Raw genomic sequence first — 27,205 nt, 5'->3', positions numbered from 1 at the left:
TTTGAGGGATTAGAACAGTCAGCCTTTTTAGGAACAGGCTGAATGAAGTCAAACTTCCAGCAAGAAGGAAAGGTAGATGTTGATAGACAGAGTTGAAAGAGTTTGACTAGGCAAGGTACAAGCATGGAGGCACAGTTTCAGAGAACAATAGGAGGGACCCCATCAGGTCCATAAGCCTTCCAAGGTTTTAGGCCAGTGAGGGCACGGAAAATGTCATTGCAAAGAATTTTAATAGGTAGCATGAAGTAGTCAGATGGTGGAGGAGAGGGAAGAACAAGCTCTGAATCATCCAAGGTAGAGCTTTTAGTAAAGGTTTGAGCGAAGAGTTCAGCTTTAGAGATAGATGTGATAGCAGTGGTGCCATTTGGTTGAAATAAAGGAGGGAAAGAAGAAGCAAAGTCATTGGAGATGATTTTGGCTAGGTGCCAGAAGTGATGAGGGGAGTTGGATCTTGAAAGATTTTGACACTTTCTGTTAATGAAGGAGTTTTTGGCTAGTTGGAGAACAGACTTGGCATGGTTCTGGACAGAAATATAAAGTGCATGAGATTTTGATGATGGATGGCTCAAGTACCTATTGTGGACCATCTCTTTGTCATGTATAGCACGAGAGCAGGCTGTATTAAACCAAAGTTTGGAAGGTTTAGATCGAGAAAAAGAGTGTGGGATGTATGCCTCCATGCCAGACACTATCACCTCCATTATGTGCTAGGGACACAGAGATGGTTCTCTGACACGGAAGCAGTAGCCATTCCGAGGAAAATCAGCAAAATACCTCCTCAGGTCTCCCCAACTAGCAGAGGCAAAACACCAGTGGCACCTCCATTTAGGGGGATTCTGAGGAGGGATTGGAGTGATAGGACAAGATACAGATATGAAATTGTGATCAGAGGAGCCCAACAGAGAAGAGAGGGTAACAGCATAAGCAGAAGGATTAGAGGTTAGGAAAATAATTTAATGATTATGGGAGGTTTCAACTGCAAGGAGGTTAGCTGGGAAGAGTGGTCAGTGGATGGAAGTGATATGTCTTGGGGAGGAGAATTGTTAAGGATGGCAATGGAGAATTCAGTGACACTGGGTAGAAGAGAATACAAGGTTCAGAGGAGATAAAACCTCAAGGGTAGATTTAATTTTATGAAGGAACCTGAAGTCATGAAGGATACAGACAATAAATGTCCAATAGGTGAAAGTGATCATGTAGTGGTGGAGTGTACATTGAGAGTAGGAGAAAAGATATGAAAGAATGAATACCACAGAATAGGAAGATTTAACTATGGAAGAACAGACTTTGAAAATTTGAGGAATTACTTTGAGCAAGTGGACAGGAGTCAGTTCGATGAAGCAATTGGAATAAAACATAAATGGGAAGAGTATGAATTTTTTACGAGGGTGTAAGGAGATTTGTCCCGAAGATAAGGAAACGAGGTTAAAAAGCAGGAATAGTTTAATAAATGATGAGAGGAACCATAAACCACAACTAGGTAAATACAACCAGGTAAACACACACACACACACACACACACACACACACACCAGAGTGACCCAAATGCCCTGAAGGTGGTTAGACATCTAATCAGCTGCCAGTAGACATGTATCCTTTCCACCCTGTATTTGCCTCTCTCTCTCTCTCTCTCTCTCTCTCTCTCTCTCTCTCTCTCTCTCTCTCTCTCTCTCTCTCTCTCTCTCTCTCTCTCTCTCTCTCTCTCTCTCTCTCTCTCTCTCTCTCTCTCTCTCTCTCTCTTTTAAGCATTCAGAAAAAATTATATTATAACACACACACACACACACACACACACACACACACACACACACACACACACACTAGTATTGCTTGTTGCTGTCCTGTCTCAAAAAAAAAGTTGTGGAAAGTACAATAACTGCCATAATGAGTGAGGAAGAGGGGACCACCTTGGCCCCTACTTAGTTTACCCTTCCAACTGGGACAATCTCAAAGGTAAAACAAGGATTTTTCTGGTTTTGGAGAGGATGAGAGAAGAATTGGACAGAGCATGATGAGGAGAAGGATTATTGAGCTGGAGAGTGAAATGAGAGAGAGATGTGAGTAAGAATGGAAAAGATGGAAAGAATGGTTGAAATTTTGTCTGCTGAGAAGGGAGTTTGGAAAGGTGTGTATGATGTTTTACACGGTAAATTTTCATTATATGAGAAGAAAACAATGGAATATGAAGGCAAGGTTGATGAGTTGAATGTAAAGCAGAAAACTTGGAAGAAGGAACAAGAGAAAAAGGAGGCCGACTTCAGGAAGATTGTGGAAGAGCAAACTAAGGTAAATGACAGCATGCTAATGGAAAAGGTTGTTAAAGTGATCAAGCAAAAAGAAAATTTGGTGAGACACACTAGATAGCAAAAAAGACTTTAATTGTATTTGATTTAAAGGAATATGTACCACAGAGGCATGAAAGAGAAAAGAAGGATAAGAGGTGTGTGTGTGAATAAAATGGTGGAGACAATACAAGAAGACAAGGTGCTGACAGAAGAGATTAGAGAAATTTGAAGATTGGACAGATATATTGAGGGTGACAGCATCCCCTTAAAATAAGGTTTAGGTCACAAGCGGCAGCTGAAGAAATAATAAGCAAAGCTCAGAAATTGGCCAGAATTGAAGAGTGCAAACTAGTGTGGATAAAAAAGATTGGACCAGGGAAGAGAGAGCCACTATAAGTGAACTAAGAAAAAAAAAAAAGGTCAGAGGTGGAGAAGAGGAGGTTCTATTGGAGGGTCATAGGCATGAGGCTGAGAAACTGGTACAGGAGAGAGGACAATGCAGAGGGGGAGGATTAAAAGTCACTTATACAAATATAAATGATTTGATGTCAGCAGTGTTGGAAGTAAAAGATTATTTAAAAGAAGAGAAACCAGATATGGGAAGTGTTGAAACAAAACTGGTGAGTGATGTGGACATTTAAAATATTAGAGATGGAAAATACAACCTCTATATGAAAAATTGAATATGTAAGCAAGGTGGAGGTGTGATGCTCGTAGTTAGAAAAGAATTGAAAGTGGAATCTACAACATGTGGGGAAAGGGAGGCAGAATTACTGAAAGTAAGCTTAAAGAGAAATCTGGAAAGATGCCAAAATATTGTAGTGACTTATGTTCCCACTAATTCCAACTCATGGGGAGAGGAAGAATACAAGTGAAAGCTGGAAGACATAAGAGCATGTTTATCCAAGTTGCTTGAAGAAAATGAAGACATACTTGTGATGGGAGACTTTAATTGTAAAGAGGTTTCTTGGGAAAGTTGGACTACAGAAGGTAGTGAGTTATCATGGGGTAACAAATTACTGGAGTTGGCTGTTGAGAATATTCTTACACAATGGGTTAAAGAAGACACGAGATTCAGAGTAAATGAAGTACCATCAAGACTCGATCTAATTTTTACAAAGGAATAAGCCAGAGTAGAGGATTTAAAGTACAAAAACCCAATAGGAAAAAGTTATGTATTGATTCAGTTCTTAGTAATGGATAAAAACATCAGTACAAGAAAAGATCACAGGATAGAATGGTTGAACTATAGTAAGACAAATTTTGGACAGCCTGGGAAGTATTTTGACAAAGTGGATTGGAACAAAGTATTTCAAACAGGTGACATGGAAGAAAAGTGGACCACATTCCTGGACATTTATAATAAAGGAGTGGAGAAATAGGAAATGGGTACCTAAGAAATCAAGGGAGAATCTATTTAAGAAGGATTGGTATAACAAGAGATGTGCTAAAGTTAGACTGGAGAAAGAAAAAGCATGGAATGAGTGGAGGAAAAATAAGAGATATGACTTGTGGGCCAATTGTATAAGAAAGAGGAATGAATGTCAAAATATACAGAGATGAGCAGATGAATTATGAAAAGAATGTTGTGGACAAAATTGTTCTATAGATTTATCAATGGGAAATTGAAGATTAAAGAAGACATCAGCAGAGTAAAAGTCAGAGAAGAAATGGTCAAAGACCCAAAAGAGATGGCAGAAGTATTCAACCAATACTTCCACTCAGTGTTTACTAAGGAAAATTATTTTAGGGAAGAAAGGATAACAATGGAAAATGGGAATAGTCTGAAAGAAGTAACATCAACAGAAGAAGTAAAGAATATGTTGGTAGAGGTGGATGTAAGAAAAGTAGTGGGACCTGATGGTGTGTCAAACTGGATTTTAAAGGAGTTTAGCCCACAACTAGCCAAAGTGGTACACAATATAATCAGCACCACCCAGTTGGAAGGACAAGTACCCAAAGATTGGAAACTGGCAGATATTACCCCAATTCACAGTAAAGAAGACTCATTAAACTATAGACCAGTGTTGCTGACAAGTGTGGTAGCAAAGATTTGTGGAAAAGATGGGTGAAATACCTGGAAGACAGCAGTGTGGTAACAGAGACAATTTGGATTCAGAGAAGGAAGGTCTTGTGTAATAAATTTGATAAGCTTTTACTCAAGAGTAATGGACTTAGTGCAAGAGAGAGATGGATGGGCTGACTGCATATGCTTGGACCTAAGAAAACCATTTGATAAAGTACTATACAAAAGGCTTATATGGAAATTGAAAAATATAGGAGTATTGGGAGGATAATCATTAAAATGGATGACTGATTTTTGGATGGACAGAGAAATGAGGACAGTAATCAGAGGCAATAAGTCAAAATAGAGAGCGGTAGTAAGTGGAGTTCCACAAGGATCGGTACTAGCACCAGTTATATTTGTAATATATGAAAATGACATGATGGAAGGGGTGACAAGCTACATGAGTCTCTTTGCTGATGATGCTAAGATTATGAGAAAAGTAACAAATGAAGAAGACTGTAAAGCTCTGAATCAAGACTTAATTAAGATAAATGAATGGTTGTTGAGGTAGAATATGGAGTTTAATGCCAAGAAATGTGTGGTGAAGTTTGGAAATAGTGCAAGAACAGAGGGCAACTAATATTTGGAAAATGAGAAAATTACTATAAGAACAGAAGAAAGGGATCTGGGAGTAACCATTTCTAATAAACTCATATGAGAAGCATATAAACAAGATCACTGGAGAAATTTACTATCTGCTTAGAAATATCAAGATGGCATTCACCTATATTGATTAAGATATAAAAAAATAAAAAAAACTGATAACAACAATGATATGTCCACGATTGGAGTACGCAGCATTAGTGTGATCACCAAGTTTGAAGGGGGATATCAGAAAGCTAGAAAGAATTCAAATAGAATTTCTACAAGCCTAAGAGGGTATAGTTTTGAGGAGAGGTTAAAGAGATTGGGTCTTACTACACTGGAAAAAAGAAGGGAAGGAGATGATTTGATAGCACTTAATAGAATATTGGAATGGATGGAGAAGTTGGACAGGGATGGTCTTGTGATACCAGGTATGATAGGTACCAGAGTACATGGAAAGAAATTGAAAAGGAGTGTGTGCAGAAGAAGCATCAAGAAACATAGCTTTCCCCACAGGAGCATAACACTGTGGAATGAACTTATTGATGAGATTGTTTATGCCAAGACAGTCCATAAATTTAAAGAAAATATGGATAAAAGTTAATATGAAGACAGGATAGCATGAGTCTAATGTGGCTCTTATCCGATATCTCACAACTAGGTAAATGCACATACACAGACACACACACACACACACACACACACACACACACACACACACACACACACACACACACACACACACACAGCACAGGTGGAAGGTGGTGAGAGGTCATCATTCCCTTGGGCCCATGGATTAATGTCTGGGGAGAAAGAAAGATGAGGGGGTGAGGGAATAAAGGCTACAAGGCACTGTCCTGCCTCTTGTTAATATGAGTGACAAATTAGATTACATTATACCCATCTTTGTTTAGTAACTGGACTGTCATCAGAAAGTACTTGTAGGTGTAAAGGTTTTCATTTCTTTATTTCTGTGAAATAAGTTAACTGTCAGAGAGAGGGAGAGAGAGAGAGAGAGAGAGAGAGAGAGAGAGAGAGAGATGATTTTATTCTTCTGTTTTTTTTCTATGGTATCAGCTTTTTTCCAGAGAGAGAGAGAGAGAGAGAGGGGGGGGGTAAAGGAAGTATGAGAAGCATGAGGGTAGGGAACAGGGATAGGAAGGGAGGTGTGGAGGGCGAGAGGAAGGCAGGCCTAAGGTAAACATTAGAGTCAACTCTAGCTAATGACAGCTGTCATAAAAAAAAAGATGACAGATGTCACTTTTGTTAGAAATATAGGTAGGAAAACTGTTTCATTAAGTAGGGAGTTGGCCATACCTCTTGCACAATTACCTCTCCTGGAAATGCCCAAAAGGGATTAGTCACATTAAAGAAAAGTTGGTTTCTGTTATGGCATTCTGTTATTACACAGTCAAGACCTACACTGTTATTCCTCCTTGGCCAAATTGTTTGCAACTAAATGTTTAATTTGAATAGATTTTGTTACTCAAAATCTACAAAATACAAGGCCTATTTATTATTTAGATTTACAAGCAGCACAGGAGGCTTGCTTAGATTGTCAGATGTTATGAATGCAGCACTCACTTCGTGAGAAATCAGTCCACTTCATCCCCTGAAGTGCTTTAACTTCTGTAAGTTCAACATGAGGGAATAATAATCTACACAAAAAGATAGAGACAATAGACATAGAAAGTCACAGATACAAAAAAAAACTTTGCCTCAATCTAAAGAAAAAGACGATGAAAAGTTTGAGAAGGTTGGCACCAAAAGTGGACATCCATGCAGACTGTTAAAGCCCAGCACAATGATGCAGATATGCCCACCATTCCTCTGTCTTCTACCCACCTCAGCACACAATCATTACCACCAGCCATTATCATAAAATCTTGGGACTGTTAGTAAAGCTTTATCCATTCCAAACAAGTCGCAGATGTCCCATACTCCTCACCCTTCCAGAAGTATTTCCTCAAGGGCACCTGCAGAGTACTGGGCAAAACTGCAGCTCTGATTCCAGCTGACCATCCTTTACAAAATTCCATCACCTGAGGAAGTGATGAAGCTGGCACAATGGGAGGTAAGGTGCTGGGTCCCCAACACAAAATGGATATCTGGTACACTTGGACACATGTACCTAATGGATCCCACATTCATGGAAGACTACCTTATATAATACATATATATCCATTTTTGGAAAACATTTCAAAGTAATGTATCATATAATACACAAAAAAACTATCATATTTGCATAGTAAATCAAACTCAAAGGCTCTTTGGCAAAAGTTGCCATACACCAGAATTTGCTGCAGATGCCTCTCTTCCGGTGCTGTGATACAATAGCCATAGTTGTCTGAATTTTGGACTTGGAACCATATCTTGTCACAGTATGATATAGAACACAGAACTGCAGTGGTTTCCATGATACTGCAAATTGCAGAAATGCACTTTTTTGTCATGGTGACCACATCCTAATTTCCCATACTTGCCCAACCTGCATAAAAATGTTCTCAAAGTTCCAAATGTGAGTGCACATAAATTCACACACACTTAACAACACATTCTTAATAAAACAAACACCACACACAACCCTAACTACCTTCCACACAATATCAACCAACCCACATTCATTACCACAAACAGATAAGGCACGCTCAAAAGCACAGAACCCTACTGTGAAGACATATTCTCTGCACAAACACCACAAAACATCACACACTCTTAGACACAAAACTAACCGGGTTCAGCCTAAAACAAATACTGGAAACACCAACAATATCCTAGTCATACAACTCAACATTGTACATACACAAGTGGCAAACTGATGCCTCACTTCTTGGAGTGTCCTTCAAGAAGCTGGCCACTGTAGAAGAGCCTCCATCTCTCTCTCTCTCTCTCTCTCTCTCTCTCTCTCTCTCTCTCTCTCTCTCTCTCTCTCTCTCTCTCTCTCTCTCTCTCTCTCTCTCTCTCTCTCTCTCTCTCTCTCTCTCTCTCTCTCTCTCTCTCTCTCTCTCTCTCTCTCTCTCTCTTGCATAGATGCTTGGTGAGAATTATTACCTTTAACTTTACCTACATACTTTTTTTTTCTTTTTCAAATGCTTTGCTCTTCATCCTTTCATTATACTCATCCTGTCTCATTGTATTTCTTTTCACCCATTCTACCACTTCACAATTTATACAACCTGCACATATACTTTCATTGATCTCACCTTTCCCAAGTTGTCATTCCACATGCCTTTTTGAGATAACTCATTTCTACAGTGGACTCTCTTAGTTATGCCCCATTCCATATCCAGGTCTCAGATCCATATGTTAATAATGGCAAGAAAATATCATTCCATAAACCTCTCTTTACATCCATATACACTCTCCCTTTCATAACTTGCAAGTGATCCTGTGGTATGCTTACTTTTCACACCCCTCTCTCTTATCTCTTCATTCATTTATCCATGTTTACCCAGCATTGTTCCCAAGATACTGAAACTCATTCATCTCCATTTTCTCTCCTCCCACAACCACATATCTACCTAGAGATCAGATACTCACCCTGTAAGATATCCTAAATTAACCTTTATCATTTAACACCACACCTTTCTCCTCTCAAACATCATCACCATAGCTTTTCCATCATACACCTTCAGATTTCATACCACACACACACCATGGAATTTATCTACCACTCTGAAGTTCCCATTCATTTTCTATCCACAAGATAGTGTGATTTTCAAAGACATGCATATACAAACCCATCCCACTCTACTCTATTTCAGCTTGACATCAGCACCTACTATCTTAACTTTCATCTTTCATACAGCCATCCATAAAATTATTAAACAACCACTGAGACATTACACATCTATCTGATTCCTATTCCTGCAGCAAACTCCTAGCTTTCCTTCATCACTCATGCATGCCTGTATATCCCTATAAAAAAAGCCTTAACTTTTTCCAACAATCATCTTATGCTATAAATCTTAAATATCTGTAAATGTGGCACTCATTCCTACAACCTTTACCATTATATTTTGAATAAATAACTGCCTTCCTTCACCCACCTGGTACTTCACTTAGTGTCCATTCTAGATCACATATTAGAAGCATCTAACCTATTTCCACTTTACCTCCATGCTCTATAATTTCTACAACAGGCACACACCAGTGAACCACCTCACTACATGTTAAACAAGCATCACTACAAACCCAGTGCAGAATAACCACCAAGAGCATCTAACAGCAACTTGTTTGACAACTACCAAATTAAAATCGCTATAATTCCAAACATTTCTCATATTGACAGTCTGTTACACATATCAATCAATGGTATATTTCATTCTGCATCTAATGGTATGTCCCCAACTTTACTGAGATAATCCATGAATACTGACTGCATCTTTATTGTATCACTCATAGCAAACTTATTATTGATCTTAGAAATCTCATTACAATCTTGTTTTGAGGTATAAAAGTTGTACTTTGTCCTGATATGCTTAAAAATTATAAATGTTAAAAGAAATGCAAAAATAGGCAAGTTTTTTTTTTAAATTGACACTTAAGGACACCCATCATAATGTTTAACTTGCTATAACTTGTTGTGACCAAGATGTTGCATGGATATGGTATTTAAAGGCTACTGGAAACTCACAAACATTTTCAATTTTTAATCAGTTGATACTATTTTATTTACATTTCTTACAAGTCACCATAAAAATTCTGACTCACATTCATCTTTAGTTCAAAGTTATTTGACGCCACTTTATATCTCCTCAACATATTAATTAATGCAATCATTGTACAAGAACAGACAATAATCAAACTCATAAACACAATCAGTGCAATTAATGTTCAGCTCGAAAGCATCACATCAATTATCATAAATATTCTGTACACCATACAAACCTATCATACCAACATAAAACAACAGGTAAATATCCTACTCCTAAGATTCCTAATTTCTAGACTGCATTATGCTTTCAAGTTCTACTTACTTTAAGTTATTCTGTCTGTCTCGATCCTTTGGTCAGGTCCTCAGGAACCTCTGCCTCTCTGTCTGCTACTCCTGATTTTCTCTCTGTCACTCTATTCATATACAATTATTTGGGACTGCCAGTTTCCTTTAGAAAATTATCTTGATTTTTATAACATTTAACATATCTACCATTCGTGTTTTTCATTTACGCATATGATTTGCCCACAGGCATGGTACCTGATACAGAATGCCAGTCAAGGTATAGGGGTAGTTTGGAAGCAAAGTTTAAATGGGCATTGGTATGTTTCTATAGGCTAACCTTTCCTTTTGGTGCCTTGTACCTCTTGACCTTCTTTCCCTTTCTATCACTTTCTCTGCCTTGTTCCTCTACATCATTACTATTAATCCTCTTTTGTTCTTGGCTATCTTTCCCCAGGCAGTTTATGGCTTCCTTTCTGTTGTGTCCTGCATGGGTCCTGTGTCCATGTTTGTTGTTTTCTTGGTTCCCTTGGCATCTGGTGTTAATTATCTTCCTGGTGGGTTGACCACTACTTCATCCATCTTCTCCATTTCTTTCTTCTTACTTATTATGTCTTCTTTTCTTTCCTACTTCATCCATCTTCTCCATTTCTTCTTTCTTACTTATTCTCTTCTTTCTCCTTTTCTATCTTTCTTCTTTTCTTCCTTCTTACTTATTTTATCTTTTCTCTTTTTCTTCTTTCTTCTTTTGTGATACATTATATATTGTGGTGTGGGGGTCACCACAGGCTCAAAACTTTGTGACTGATGAAACTGTGTTCTGTATTACATCTCATGGAGAATTAATTTCCACATTTAATGGTACATCTCTGCTCTCACCAAGACAAAATTTAGTAGGTTTAAATTGCAGAAAACTGGGTGTATAAATTTTTAACCTTTATCTTATGATTTGCACAAGTACTAAAGGAATCAGTATGTTGCATGCTCATCCATGTAAGCACTGTTGGCCCATATTTTTACCAAATTTCAGGTCAATTAGTGTATTAGTTAATGAGTTACTATGAGGTGTTTGTGCATGCACATTGTAAATCCTGATTTGACATGCTTAGTTATATATGTTTGAAGGGTTCATGACACCAATTTTCAACAGAATCATCTGATTAGTTATTGAGAAACCATATGTGAGACACACTTCCCGTTTTTACAAGTTATGCATCAATTACATCCTGCTGAAGGGATTAAACTTTCACTGCTATTTATCAGCTTATGACCACTTGTACTTGTGACCACTTTTTATTGTGTCATTGTTCATACAGCAGGCAGGATAAAATTGTATTAAAAGTTTTTGAATTTGGTGCAGTGTAGCATGGCACAGTAAAACATAATTACTCACACACACACACACACATAGTACAAGGGGACACAGTAAGTAGCTGAAGAAAGTTAACTGTAGATGAGACATCAAGAACTATAGTTTTTCTCAGAAGTGTGAACAAATGGAATGAACTCAGTGAAGACATTGTCAATGCCATAACTGTCCATATTTTTAAGATGAAACTGGATAGATATAGAGACAGGATACTATGAGATTACTTTCCTCCCGTAAACCACAACTAGGTAAATGCACACACACACACACCCACACACACACACACACACACACACACACACAGAGGAGTACACTGCAATATTATGATCACCACATAAAAAAATGGCAAGTGGAATATTGAAAGGATACAAAGAACAGCAACTAAAGTGGCACAAAATTTGAAGGAATCCATTTATGAAGAAAGATTATTAAAATTTAAACTTCCAACAATGGAAAATAGAAGAGAAAGAGAAGATCTTATAGCTGTATACAGGATATCAAGGAGAATTGAGAAAGTTGACAGAAAAGACCTGTGTTTCTGGGACGGAAGGAACACAAGAGGACGTGGGAAAAAGATGAAAAGAAATTAAGTTTTCCCCTTAGGATTATTGACATGGAACAGTTTAGATGAAATAGTGAATGCTAAGAATCTGCATGAATCCAAGGCATTGCTATATAAATGCAGATATGGTGATAGGACAGGATGAGCATAGCTCTTTTCCTGTATGTCACAACTAGGTGAGTACAGTTAGGTAAATGCGCACACACACACACAAAGGAAGAGGAGGAGTGATGATATTGGTAAAAGAGGATATTGTTGTTGAGGAAGTGGAATATGGTGATGGAATGGCAGAAACATTGAGTGTTGTGATTAAGACCAAAGGAAATGAAAAAAGGAAAATCATTGTGATATACATACCACCAAAAACTAATGCATGGAAGACCAATAAATTTAAAAACATGCAACTAGAAACAAAAAATAGTATAGAGGAAATGATAAGGAAAAGTAACAAAGTGCTCTTAGTAAGCAACTTCAACATTAAAGGAATTAACTGGGAGGAGATGGAAGTGAAAGAAAATGTCAGGTCATGGAACGAAGAACTTATGCAAAACCATGATGGTGAATACAATGAGACACTGGGTGAATGAGCCTGCAAAATGTAGAGAAGAACCATCACAGTTTGACTGAGTGTTTACAAAAACTCCAGAAAGTAGACCAAGTATACATTGTCTGAGTCCACTGGGAAGAAGCAATCATGTGATAATAGAAATAGTACCACAGGAGGAAAAGTGTTGCACAGGAAAGAACAATACAGAAATGGAAAACAGAACTATGCTAAAGCAAACTTTGCAGAACTTAATAAATTTTATGGAAAAATTAACTGGTCAGAGCTGTTTGAAGGTAAAGTAGTGCAAGAAAATATGAGATATTTTTGAGTGAGTATAGAGAGGGGGGTGCAACAGTTTGTACAAAGTTATAATGTGAAAATTGGGAAGCATGCATAGTATAATGCCAGGTTTGTAGAAGCAAAAAAGAAAAAAACGGCATGGAAGAAAATTATGAGAACTGAACAGAAATGGCAGAGAAGAATACAGAAAAGCAAGGAATGTGAATATAGTAAAATACAAAGAGAAGAAGAAAGAAACTTTGAAAGTGACACAGAAAATGCAAGAAAGAACCCAAACTCTTCTACAGATACATAAATGGGAGAATGAAACATAAGGATGGCATAAACAAGTTAAAAAGAGAAGGAAAAATTTATGAAACTACTGAGATGAGTGAACTAATGAATGAGAGTTTTCAATCTGTGTTTACAAAGGAAATTGAATTTCTGGCACCAAAAGTGGTATCACAGAATGAGGGAATGCAGGAGATACAAGTAAAAAGATGAAATCAAGAAACTGCCGGAAGAGTTGGATGTTAGAAAAGCTATGGGACCAAGTCAAGTAAATAGATGGATATTAAAAGAATGCAGAGAACAGGTGGAAGAACCCATATGGGATATAATTAACAGCTCATTTAGAAAAAGGAAAAGTATCAAGGGAATGGTAGTGCCAATATACAGCGGGAGAAATAAAATAGAACTATTAAATCATTTATAGACCAGTGTCACTAACAAGTATTGTAAGCAAGCTTTGTGAATTAGTAATTAAAGACTGGAATATCTAGAAGATGAAAAGATAATTACAGAAAAGCCATTTGTATTCAGGAAAGGGAGACCCTGTGTCACAAATCTACTGAGCTTCTTTATGAGAGTAATAGATGGAGTGCAAGAGAGGGATGGATGGGTTGATGTAGTTTACCTGGATCTCAAAAAAGCATTTGATAAAGTTTCCCAGAAAAGTCTTATATGGAAGCTAGAGAATGGAGGAGGATTAAAGGGAGTAACATTGAGATGGATGGAGGATTATTTACAAGGGAAGGAAGTGAGAACAGTAATCAGAGACACTAAATCAAATTGGCGCAGAGTGACAAGTGGAGTACTGCAAGAATCTGTGTTGGTACCTGTTATGTTTCATATATATGTAAATGATATGACAGATGATCTATATAGTTATATAAACCTTTTTGCTGATGATGCAAAAATAATGAAAATAATAAAGGATCAAAATGACTGCAAAGAGTTACAAAAGGATACTGACAAGATACCTGCTTGGAGCCAAAGATGGAAACTAGAATTTAATGCCAGAAAATACCACATGTTGGAAATAGGAAAAAGTAAAAAGAGGCCTTCATGGAAGTACAAAATGGAAGGAGAAATAATAATGAAAAATAATGAAAAAGATTTGAGGGTAATGATTCAGGACACACTATCACCTGAAAGGCACATAAAAAGGATATTTGGCTTGATAACAAACATTAGGGTGGCATTTAACTACTTAAATAAAGAAATGATGGACAAAATTATAACAAGCATGATACGACCAGAATTGGAATATGCAGTAGTAGTTTGGGCTCCACATAGAAAAAAAAGATATATGAAAACTGGGAAGAATACAGAGGATAGCGATGAAGATGGTACCAGAATTGAATGACTTAAGCTATAAAGAAAGACTTGGAAGAGATGGGATTACCAACACTGCAAGAGATAAGAGAAAGAGGAGACCTAATAACAATGTACAAATTAGTAAACAGTATAGAAAGAACAGACAGAAGTGATTTGGTACCACAGATGGAGGAGAGAGACAGATGAGGGGGCATGGGAAGAAAATGAAGACTGGATATTCAAGCGACATCAAGAAATGCAGCTTCCTGTATAGAACTATTGAAATCTGGAAGGATTTGAAGGAAGAGGTGGTTGCAGCAAACAGTGTACACATGTTTAAAGAGAAATTGGATAAATATGGTTATGGGGGCAGGACAAAATGAGTTTTGGCTCGTGCCCTGTACAATACAACTAGATAAATACACACACACACACACACACACTCCCTTGCAGCTGCTCCCTTTAGTCTCACATTAATGCAATATGCCATGTGTTATGTATCTATTATTATTATTATTATTATTATTATTATTATTATTATTATTATTATTGTTGTTGTTGTTGTTGTTGCTGTCGTTATTTTTATTATTACAGTGGAGCCTTGCATCTGTTATTTATAAATCTGGCAGTTTCACCATTTGACAACAGCTTAAAAACTTTCCAAAGCACAATAACAAACTAGCTTTACTGAGTGCAATTTGGTATACTTTGCATTTATTATTTTGCAGCCATCTTGGAATGATGTCATTCATAACCTGTACATGCATACACTGTATTGGCTTTACCATTCAATTCACAGATATCTTCTAGCCTGTCAAGATTTTTTTTTTTTTTTTTTTTTTTTTTTTTTTTTTTTTTTTTTTTTTTTGCATTTTCTTGTGTGTAGTAGAGTTTACAGTTAACGTGCCACATAATGATGATTGTGGGAGGTTTGGGAGATAAACATAAAAATGGTGGGACATCTAAAAAGCCCAATGGACTGAAAATGAGGAGGAAGTACATGAAGGGTTTGAAATTTAATATAGTTTACATGAGAAGCAGAAAGTAACTGACTTGAGAAAGGGTACAGACATGTGATATTGTCAAACAGCTTAATATTCCTTAATTTACAGTGCATAACATCAGAAAAATAAAGAAAAGATCAAACCAACTGTGTGACTCAGAAAAACTTTGGTGGTGAGAAGGTTTTGTTCAGGTAAAGTCTTGAACTATAATTGAAAAATTAGTTGATGCTGATCACTGAACATTTTGTTATAGCATTGTTTAAGAGAAGGTTAGCTGAAAGTGCAGTTATTGACAGCCCACAGATATGTGAGTGTGCAAGAATTTACTATGCACAATTGCGTAAGAAAAGAAGTCACCAACTCATCCCCATTTAAAGTTTCTTGTTGGTGGTTACACAGATTTGATAAAAGATGCAATATTAAAGATGCTGTTTTTCAAGAAGTGCCTTCAATAGGCAGTGATGTATTACACAAGTTTGTCAGGGTAGCAAAAACAAATAATGAAGAAAGTAACTGCAGTAGTCCCTTTAACCCTTCACTGTTTTTTTGGCACATCTTTCCTTAATTACTAACCATTCTGAAATTTTTTTACTTGTTCTACAGCCACTTCCAATCATCTAAAATCTATTCTTTTATATCCAGTTCCTTCTTGTAGAAGCTTATGAAGATTCCATACATTGCTTTTAGTGCAAAAGGGTTAATATCCATCCTAATTTGTTCATGGCATATTCAGTTACTGTATATCTGATTAGTTCTTGTTATTTACTGGACATCATTACAGAAAATAGTATTGTACAGTATTATGTACATGTACAGCCAATTCTAAGACACGTTTTTTTCTGTGACGTTTGTCATAAACATTTATTTATTTATTTATTTATTTTTATTTATTTATTTATTTTTATTTATTTATTTTTTTTTTTATTATTTCATTTATTTATTTTTTTTCCACTTTTCTCTTGTCTTTGTGCTACATGTCCCACAATACATGTAGTAGCAACCTTTCAAGATGATTTATATGTTTTCTGTATATGTATTGGGTGAAGCCTCATAAAGAAGGGAAACAAATTTTATACTTCTTCACTTACTGGCCAAGAAACTACACTCCTAGTATTTACCTGAGAGATTTACTTAACAGACTGGATGTCCACAGACTCAATCTCACCATCCTCTTGGGAGCAGACACCCTTGACCTCGAGACAAGTCATGCAAGCCATATTTTATATAAGATTTCTACAGCTAACTGGCCTTCTATAAAATAGTCATCACTAAGCTCAATAGAATTACATTGCATTCCAGGCTGTGTCACAGCTTCCAGTCTTAAAGAAAGTTACTACAGTTACAGTACAGTTCTGTAAACATTTGGATGAAAAGTGAGACAACTTTTTCAAGAGGATATCCATTATAAATGTTAATGAAGATGGAACATGTGGTTCCTATTGGTGATGAGCTGGGACATTCTCTGAGCTTGGATACTTAGTGCACAATACACTAAATTTCTGATATAGCATCATCAGCTGCAATGAACCCTGTAAGCATATTTAATGAATTTTAGATTATCCAAGTTATCATAAGTAAAAATTCTTTAAGTATTATACAAGGTCATTAACATTCAAGTGATATTAAGACAGTCACTTCATAATCTGGAATGTGTGGTGGGTAATAATGACTTGCCTTTATGTGTATTCATACAGGCTCTTCCATTCAGAGTTTCTACTGTTTATATATTATGTATTTATTGTAACATTCTTTGGCAAACGAAATAAACTCTTGCATTCACTACTGTAGCAGCTCTGTATTGTCACCAATGCTGATTGCTTGACAGTCTTCTCAGTTAATTATTCCTTATAGCAGCTGGCACCTACAGGCCTCCTTACTCATGCTCTGTAATGAAATCCAACATGGATTTATTACTCCTCACTAACTTAATTTTCATGTGAAAGCTCCCTTCAGCAGACGTGATTTGCTTGTAAGATTAGAAGCACATTTCAACTGACCTACGGTAAGTCTCGTGTACTTCATCAACTTTCAGTGTACGTTTCACATTTCTGTACAAATTGGAAGTCTCTTCTTCACTATTACTCTTGTGATGGGTGTGTGTGTGTTCCTCCTCTCCTCAAGTGAGAGATGAAAGGTTCAGGGGCCTGGCAAGATGGCATTTTTCGGTGCATTATAACGTGTCTTCCAGTCATCCAGGATGTATTTTTTCAGCTTTCCAGCTGTGTTCTATTTTTTTTTTTTTTATTCTACATAGAAGTGTCACTAACCTTGGATGTGCAGCTCTGGCAGCAGCCTTGAAGCACTTGATGGTGGAAATATGTCCAGTAAGCTTTGTAATTTTCTCTAATTGTGGCCTTCTTCACATTTGACAATTGCTTGGCAGGACAATTGTCAGGCATGGTGGTGAATGTGTAGGAGTGTATATAGAGGAGGGGAGTGGGGAAGAGGTCCAACCTGGATGACAAATGACAGGGATATCATACAGGCTCAAGTGTATATGTCTCATTTGGTAATTTCTTTATCATGCTTCAGTTTTCATTATTATGATAATAATAATGATAATAATCATAATCATTATTATTATTATTATTATTATTATTATTATTATTATTATTATTACTACTACTACTACTACTACTACTACTACTACTACTACTACTACTACTACTACTACTACTACTACTACTACTACTACTACTACTACTACTACTACTTCAAGTTTTGTGTTTATCTACAATCTATTTCTTAAGAGCATTTTTTTTTTCTCCACCCCAAGATTTCACCAGTCTCATTTCAGTCTGAGAAAATTGATCATCTTGGTTTAGGCCTCTTGATTCCTTAAAATTTTAATCCTTTTTATACCATTAGTCTCATACTATGTGGGATATAGCAGAAATATGTTTATAGTGAAGAATTGTTGGAGTGGAGATGGAAGCTTGAAATGAATGCTTTTCCCCATGTGCCAGATATTCTGGGAACACCACTGAGAATGTGGAGAAAAACTGGAGGGCAAAAGGAAGATGAGTGTGAATGGGAATGAATAAGAAATGATGTTGAGACAAGCTCGGTTGACTATGGCAATAAATCATACTTTACATCACTCATACACCTTTTTTTAGATTCTGAGTTGCTGAAAGTGTAGAAAATCATTTGAGGGCACTGCCATGATGTGATTGATGCCCATAGGTTTACTGGTGGGTGGGCATACTTTTTTTCCTGATAACATAACTTCAAGCTGTAACTTGTCATTCTTTTTCATGTGTCATATGAGCTTCGAAAGAGATCACAAATCTGCCCTTGATTCTGGTATTTCAGTCATAGTAAGGGTCAGTGGATGGCAAGGAGTATCATAACTGATTTTATACTAGACGTGCCTGAGTATGTCTTCAGGAATTACTCAAAAGAACAATAGCTCCTCGATAAAGAAGCTAGTGCCATATTGTGTTTAGGGGTAGAAACAGCACTTGGGCACAACACTTATTCATTACTAAGTAATTGGTAAGGATCTGTCTTGTTTATTGTTCATAGTAAGTAAATTTCTGAATGCAAGAGGTGGTACTAGCACTGTACAGTTGGTCCTCCTCTAATGTGATAATTTTCTTCAGTAAAGGTGTCATGATAGAGGTACTCCCAAAACCTGTTATTTCCTACTGCATCCCCACCCAAAATCCCATTTTTGAGCCCATAATGTATTGATAAAGTTTTGGCAACAAAAATACAGTGCAGATGGTTGATTTGTTTTACCTTAAAGGCCTTTATCTATCACTTTCCAGCTTCAGTCATATGTATTAATTCCTGCTTTTTGTCCAAAGTGAGGTGGGTGCTCTTGTGATAAGGGGGCTGGGTGCTGGGACTGGAGTTTGTGTGGTTGGCCATTGCAGCACAGGAGTAGAGGGGCTGTGCTGTTGCAGTTTTAGTGAAAAGTCGTTCAATTTCAATGAGTGACACAAGTCTTGCTTCATTATTGTTCACAGGTGAGCGGTGGCAGTCAGGTCACATTAGAGTAGATTTTGGTTGCATAAGAAGAGACCATTCTGCTTTTTTAGGAGATGTTGCACAAAAATCACTTAACAAAAATTCACATTAGAGGAGGATCAACTGTATTATGCTTAGATTCCAAGATTTTCAACCTAAGAAATCTTGCCTCTGTGTATAGTCTTACCCCCAATATTTTGCCAAAATATTTGGACTTTAGAACTTGACCAATACCTGAGGAAATATGGTAAGTTGATCTTGGAATATAATTGTTCAAGTGTGTGAAACTTATTTAGATATCTGTATCAAAGGGGGTAAAATACACAATGTCAGGCCACATTTCATAAAGCAAGTGATGCACATGAAAAGTTTATTTGTAAATTAATTACCTTGAGTTATTTGTATAAGCAGAGTGAAAAAGCATATTTTTATTTGAATATTTTGTACATATTGCATCAAATTAATGCAAATACATCCTTTATGGTATCCTTACCTTTGTAAGATAGAGTTGCATAAAAACAATTTATATGTGATAGTTATCAATCTTTATGAATTTTGTATTAATTGTGACATTTGATTCTTGTTGACCATCTTTGTAGTTTTATGTAAGGATAAAGACTAGAAATTTAAAGATTTTATAATCTTCAGATGTAACATATCTTGGAGTGGAGAACCTTCCTGAAGCAGTGCTAGAATCCATCCGGCCATCTACTTGCCTCATCACAGTCATGTTGGCTAATAATGAGACTGGCATCATGTTTTCTGTGGCCCACATTGGCAGGTGAGACTGATTTAATGTTGTATTGGGTGTTATGTAGGACATAAGTAGCTGGGGAATAAGAAGTGAGAAATAAGAATGAATAAGGAAGGATGAGAAGAGAGATGAAGGAGAGAGAGAGAGAAAGAGAGAGAAGTGGGAATTCCTGCTGCGTCATGACTCTGCCTCGCTCTCACAGTTACATTAAAAGTTTTATATTTTCCACCCAGTCTCTATCTCTATTTGATTTTTAGCACTTTCTCTTTAGTTCCTCCTGTTAAGCCTCACATACTTTATAGCAGAAGAGTTGCCCTTGACAAAGGCATAGTCAGTATTTATCCAGGTCTTATAATTGAGTCACCAGAATTTTCCAAAGAGTAAGTGTTTTATTTTGCCAACTAGCGGTGAATGATGTGAGCAGCACAGTGGGGTGGGGTGTCTCCCTGTTCCTCCCCCTCCCGTCTCTCATGACTCGCATCTTGGTGACGACTGGGAGGCATTGCGTTTCCACATTCAGTCATAGTCCAGCCACCACAAGAGATAGACGTACGAAGGCAGACTGTGTTGTTCGGAGGAGACTGGGAAGTGATTACAGCTAGAAGGGTCAGTTTCTTTAAGGGGTATTTGAGTAATTTACTGCAGTACACCCCTGCTTACATGTGTAGTGCTTAGGTGTCTCCATCAGTCTGCCTGTGAGTGCATTTCTTTGCAAGGCACTCAGTGTAGATTGCAACATGACTCCTCGTCTCCTGGTGAGGCAAGTACCTGGTGACAGTGAGCAGTCGACTGGTTGTTTTTGTGGGTAGTTTGTTTGTGTACATTGTTTTTGTTAAATGCTACTGCTGGTCCAGGCTCCTGTAGAGTGTTTGGCCACAGAGGACTTTAAATTTGCCGCTGTGTAATGAAACTTTACTCCCACCTCAGCCCCTGCCAAGGCCTGCCATCCAGGAGGCTGTAAACAAAACTACTCAGCTGGAGGATATAATACTTTGTTGGGCAATGGGCGGTTCATTATTCGAAGGTGGTTGTCCAACGAGGTCTTATACCTCAACCTTTTTAAGTGTGTGCCCCTTTTTGTGACTGTCTCTTCCTAGGACGTAGCTATCGATTCTTTCCCAGCTGTTTGAGTGATTTGGCAGTTGTTATTATAATATTCCCTTACTTTCTGGTGGGTGGAACAGGCTGACAACCTTTTTTGTGTAATCTGGTTTCATGACTATTTTTGTAAAGGGTGCAAGAGTCAAAAGAGGACCTTGTAACCCATATTAAGCCCTGTACCAAGTCACGTAGGTGGTGACTTGGGGGAAGCTAACCCAGTTTGAGGCAGCTGTAAAAGGGGCAATAACATGGGTTATTGCTACAAAGACAATTGTTGTGCTACTAGAGCTTTTTTTTTTGCAGACGTCATTTTAGTTCGGCACCATTGGAACCTTTAGTGTGCCAGATTAACGATTTTGCCAGATTACAGAGAGGTTGGTTAGAGTACGCTTATCCCAGCAGTTAAGCACCTAATCCTTTCTTTAAAATTAATGCTTCATAAATCAGTACAAGTTGATTGGTAAGTGGGGCTGTACCAATACCACTTAATTTCTAGTTGATACTGATAGTATCAGTATAGGCAATACAATATTTTTCTTTGTTTCTTTGTCATAAACTGTTTTAACTTCAACCTTATCTTTTATGGATATGTACAGTGCTCTTTACACAGCAAGAAGCATTTCCTTTATTCACTGGAACCATGGCTAGAGCTAAAACTTAGCAGGTTTAATAATAAATGGAGAAAAACAGTTTGGTAGGGCTTCTCTGAGTATGGCAGTGTTGTCAGGTGTTTATGCAACAAGTAGCTTCTTTTTGTAATATGTTTCCCTTGTGATATGTTTCCCCTCATAACACTTCTTAGTTTCTCTCCATAACACTTCTTAGTTCATCCATTCCTTGCTTCTCTTATCCTTGTATTGCTTCTATTTCACTTTAACACTGCTTCCTCAGTTTTTTTTTTTTTTTTTTTTTCTTCTTTTTTTTTTTTCTTTTTTTTTTTTTTTTTACAAATTTTTGTTGAAAACTCTAAATATTTTTTTGTCATCTTTCCAATAAACAGCAGGGAGGTAGGTTGGTGCAGCAACCTGTGAAATTTGAAATCACCCTAGCCAAAATTAGTGTTGGATTAGTGATGACCAACCTGTATTAGAAATGCATTTTTTTATTTTCATTTTTCATCTGCATTAGGAGTGTCACAATTGGGACTCAAAGCTTGCTGTCATTATGCAACTTCATTGTACTCTGCCACTGGCCTGAAAAAGGCACCTAATTTGACCTTCCTGCATTCATGCAACAAGCTCTTAGTTAAACTATCAGAATGACACTGATGTAGTCTATAACCTTTGTAGGAAAAAATTTAGGAGTCATGAAAAGACAACTATGGTTGTTGTATTTCTTTGAAAACCAAGCCATAATTTTCAATATCTTACGACACATCAGAGTTTTTCTCTTAATTAAAAGAAAATATTCTTTCTGATCTCAAAAACTTAAAATATTTTTTTTAGAAGTGTATGCATTTCTAACACATCAGTATATTTTTTGGCTTAAAGTTCATGTAATGCAGTGTACAGTCGGCTCCCTACTTGATGAAGCAGCCTTTTTACCCTTATTTTTGGCCAAAGTGACCTGTCAACTCTAGAAATTTTTGTAAGTATCATTGGCCAGAAGTCATGATGCATAAATTAAGCTACACCTTTCTCAATCCTATCTGATATTCACCTTATCCCCCTCCCTCCTTGTTTCTGCATTTTGTCATATCCTCCTCCTTATCTCTTCCATTTAAGACCTCCCCCTCCCACCCGACCCCCCTCTCTCTCTCTCTCTCTCTCTCTCTCTCTCTCTCTCTCTCTCTCTCTCTCTCTCTCTCTCTCTCTCTCTCTCTCTCTCTCTCTCTCTCTCTCTCTCTCTCTCTCTCTCTCTCTCTCTCTCTCTCTCTCTCTCTCTCTCTCTCTCTCTCTCTCTCTCTCTCTCTCTCTCTCTCTCTTTGGCAACTGAGATGTCATGAATAAAGAGACTAGAAATCCTGATATCTATGACTGTTTTGTTAAATTTCTTTTGGCAGGGCAGTGTCTTGTAGTTTTCATCTCTCCCTTGCTCTCCAGTAACTATTCCAGAGACCCAAGGGCATGTTGCAAGACTCTTAGCCTGATGATGCCTTCTGTGAAGGTGAAACATTGCAGTAAAGCCTTAAATGTATCCCTGTTCACCTCATATATATATATATATATATATATATATATATATATATATATATATATATATATATATATATATATATATATATATATATATATATATATATATATACGAGTATATATATATGCACACACACACACACACACACACACACACACACACACAGAGATATACATACATACATACATACAGTAAAACCTCCCTAAATCAACCCCGAATAAGCCGAATATTGGATAACCCAAATGCCCTCAAGGCAACTCTGAGCGATAAGCAAAAGTACACGAGTAGTACAGTGCATAGTGTTATATTAACTTTTATGTGACCAGTGTGTTGTGTACAGTTAAGTGAGCACTTAATTAAACACTAAGTGTGTAGCTGCATAATGTTAAGTGAACTCTTAAATGATCAGGCCTGTTTTCAGTACTATGACTCGGGTGGCCCAGGTAACCCAAGTAGCCCAAGTAGCCCAACTGAACAGTTTTGGGTGCCTCCAGGAATACTGTAAACAAATCACTGACATTGCCATGGAAACTGCCACTTTCTGCCCAACTCTGTAACAGTAAACTTATGGCTGGTGCTTATCCAATTAGTGATTTGTATTATGGAGCACTTGCTCTCCTTGGCAACGAAGTTTTTGGTGAAGATCCATTACTAATGTCATTCATTACCCATTCCATTTCCTCTATTTTCATTATTTTATATATTTAAGACTCAGTGCTTTACTTACTAGTGCATATCATTGCAGATATGCTGCCAGTATTGTAGTCATCTGCAATAAATGAGCAAGTATAACCAATATAAGTATGGTTGAGCAGCCATTTTTGTTGTGATGTCATCAGAGCATGGAGCACACCACCTCCTTGGTGGGGGGTAGCCCAAGTCACCTGAGCAGGCAATACACACTGCACAAAGAAAGTGTTCAGTTGAGAATTGGGCATCCCTGGTAACCTGAGAGGGGAGGGGGTGTTGTAGAATCGCAAATCCCATGTGAAATTATCTATGTTCAACTCATATCTCCTCCCTTATTTATTGACCAATTTCTTTCATTCAAAAAAAGCATCTTAATCAGGAAGGATAGATCAATAACTGCTGTTGCTTTTTTTTTTTTTTTTTTTTTTTTTTTTTTTTTTTTTTTTTTTTTTTTTTAGTTCGATGAAAAGTAGAAAAAATTTGCCAAAAATGAAAATCAAGTCCAAACAGTAATTTTGATAGCAGATATTATTCATCTCTCATACTGTCATAAACTGCAATAGCTCATATATGTGTAACAGGAATAGCAACAAAGAAGATAATTTTTACATGCCAAAATCTGCCATTTTGAGATATCAAGCAATAAAGTTAAAGGGGTTACTATAATTTACCTATTTCAGCTAGGGACTTGAAATTCACAGTATATATACATTCAGGATATGTAGAAAAAGCAGACATAGTTTCCTTTAGTTACTCTGATTGGTTTTGTACATACACCTAAAGCAATTCATGATTTCACGCTTGATTACCAAGAGGGGGATGGATAGAATCACCATATTTCTTAGTAAAAATTAGTGTTCCACTTTTTGAAATCAATAAAATTTTAATGCAAAAGATATATGATGCAGATACATTGACTATTTTTTGGATTTATGAAAGAAATTATTATATATTTTTATTTTTCGTATATAAATCCAAGAAATATTAATCAGAGTTAAAAAATTTCCCATTCTCTGATGTACACAGATAGAGAAACCATAGATTTTCATAGGAGACTACATCAGAAGAATATGGGAAAAAAGGGGAAAAATTCTTATCATGTATCTCGCGGTGTGTGAAACCGTAGAATTTCATGACAGGACACTTCATTGTGTAAGGGAAAGAAATTTTCTATCAAAACATTGCATGTACCAAAAGAAATAGAAAAAATACAGAAAAATATAAAAGAAAAAACATTTTTTTGCAGGTCAAGGTCCTACAACCCCCCTTGAATGCACTCCAGTTAGTGCATTCTGTACAGCATGTAATAACAAAATATACTGTAAATATCTTTCTTAGGGCTTATAATGTGCTTATAATGTGCTAACAATTATAATAAGTATATAAACAATAAATGAACATGTTTATATATATATGGAAACTGGCCAAAAATGTGTATTGTCGGATAAAATTAACTGTCGGATAAACCGTCGGCCACCTCGCCCCATATTTTTTGGTTTATGGAGATTTTAGTGTGTGTATATATATATATATATATATATATATATATATATATATATATATATATATATATATATATATATATGTATGTATATATGTATATATATATATATATATATATATATATATATATATATATATATATATATATATATATATATATATATATATGTGTGTGTGTGTGTGTGTGTGTGTGTGTGTGTATTGGAATCTTGGTTCTAGAGCTTAATTCATTCCTGAATGCTGTTCAAAATCTGAAAAGTTTGAAAACCAAAACTATTTTCCCCATAGGAATCAACATAAAATGGATTAATCCATTCTCAGACACCAGTTTACTTTGTCTTAGCGAGTTATGACAGATGCTCCCATGGCAAAGATGGCTACTTCACAACATCTCCAGCTCAGAAGTTATTTATCCAGAAAGGATGTATTGAATGAACTTAGTGACACAGAACTCATCAGGAGATACTGTTTAGACCATGCTGTTATTCTCTTTGTCACTGATCTAGTGAGGTAAGCCTTACACAAGGATGCAGAAAGGAACAACTCACTGCTAAAATAGTGATCAAACACTTAGACATCTTGCTGCTGGGAAAAGCTACTGGAAAAATGCAGTTCTGCAGCAGTGATGGTGTTGGGGGTCATCGAGGGAGCCACTCAGGATAACTCCTGAGCGCTGAAAACTGTTTGTTTACATTGAGAGTTTTCAGCATGATCACATTTACCTTATTTTAAAGATTGAATTACTCTCTTACACTTTGTGCCTCTCCAAATATATAAAAACAAAGTATTTATAGAAACTATAAATTAGTAATAAATGGCAGCTTTTCCTATATCTTAATATTTGAATTCAAGTAACTTTGTTCTAGAATTGAATTATGGTTCTGCAATAATGATCTCAAAATTTTGTTAAAAAAACTGACTTTTTCAAAAAGGAAGGCATTTGGTAACTGAGATTCCACTATATATATATATATATATATATATATATATATATATATATATATATATATATATATATATATATATATATATATAATGTACACTCATGTGTGTGTATATACACTCATACCTCAGTACTATGGACTTGCTGTAAAAGATTTCAGAAGCAGTGCACAAAATCTGGAGCAGCCAACTCGATTTAAAAGTCCCATGCACTGCGGATGGAGTTGTGGTCACACTAAACACGAACTGCTTGTTGCAGACTGTCAGTTTCTTTACATCAGTATAACAACATATGTAACTCATTGTTCCATGTCTTTTTTTTTTTTTTTTTTATCATAATTTTCTGTAACCATGCTGTCTGGAGGGAAAGTAGAAAAGACAACCAGCTAGTGACCTTGATGCAATGTGCTCTCTCTCTCTCTCTCTCTCTCTCTCTCTCTCTCTCTCTCTCTCTCTCTCTCTCTCTCTCTCTCTCTCTCTCTCTCTCTCTCTCTCTCTCTCTCTCTCTCTCTCTCTCTCTCTCTCTCTCTCTCTCTCTCTCTCTCTCTCTCTCTCTCTCTCTCTCTCTCTCTCTCTCTCTCTCTCTCTCTCTCTCTCTCTCTCTCTCTCATAAGAGGGACACCAGTCAAGGGTAACAAATATCCATTAAAAAAAAATGCTCACTGAGATACCAGTCCCTGAATAGGATCTGAAGCAGTAGTAAAAAATTGAAAGATAAGTGTCTTGAAACCTCCCTCCTGAAGAATTTCAAGTCATAGGAAGGTGGAAATACATAAACAGGCAGGGAGTTCCAGAATGTTTTCCAGAGAAAGAGATAAATGAGTGAGAATACTGCTTAACCCTTGCATCAGAGGTGGACAGAATAGG

The 27,205-nt window shown here is 36.7% G+C and overlaps 1 protein-coding gene across 2 annotated transcripts in view; it reads left to right on the top strand.

The window, feature by feature from the left end:
• LOC135101427 (selenocysteine lyase-like) overlaps positions 1-27,205 on the top strand; it is a 203,922-nt gene that overhangs the window by 61,422 nt on the left and 115,295 nt on the right. For both annotated transcript variants that reach the window (XM_064005370.1, XM_064005378.1), the window contains exon 4: positions 19,861-19,993. In XM_064005370.1, the coding sequence (XP_063861440.1) occupies positions 19,861-19,993 (133 nt within the window). The remainder of the gene's footprint in view (positions 1-19,860; positions 19,994-27,205) is intronic.

This window comes from Scylla paramamosain, chromosome 1 (assembly GCF_035594125.1).
Source record: "Scylla paramamosain isolate STU-SP2022 chromosome 1, ASM3559412v1, whole genome shotgun sequence".
Classification (NCBI taxonomy): Eukaryota; Metazoa; Arthropoda; class Malacostraca; order Decapoda; family Portunidae; genus Scylla; species Scylla paramamosain.
Note: the sequence above shows the minus strand (reverse complement) of the source record. Positions and strands in the feature narration are given on the sequence as shown.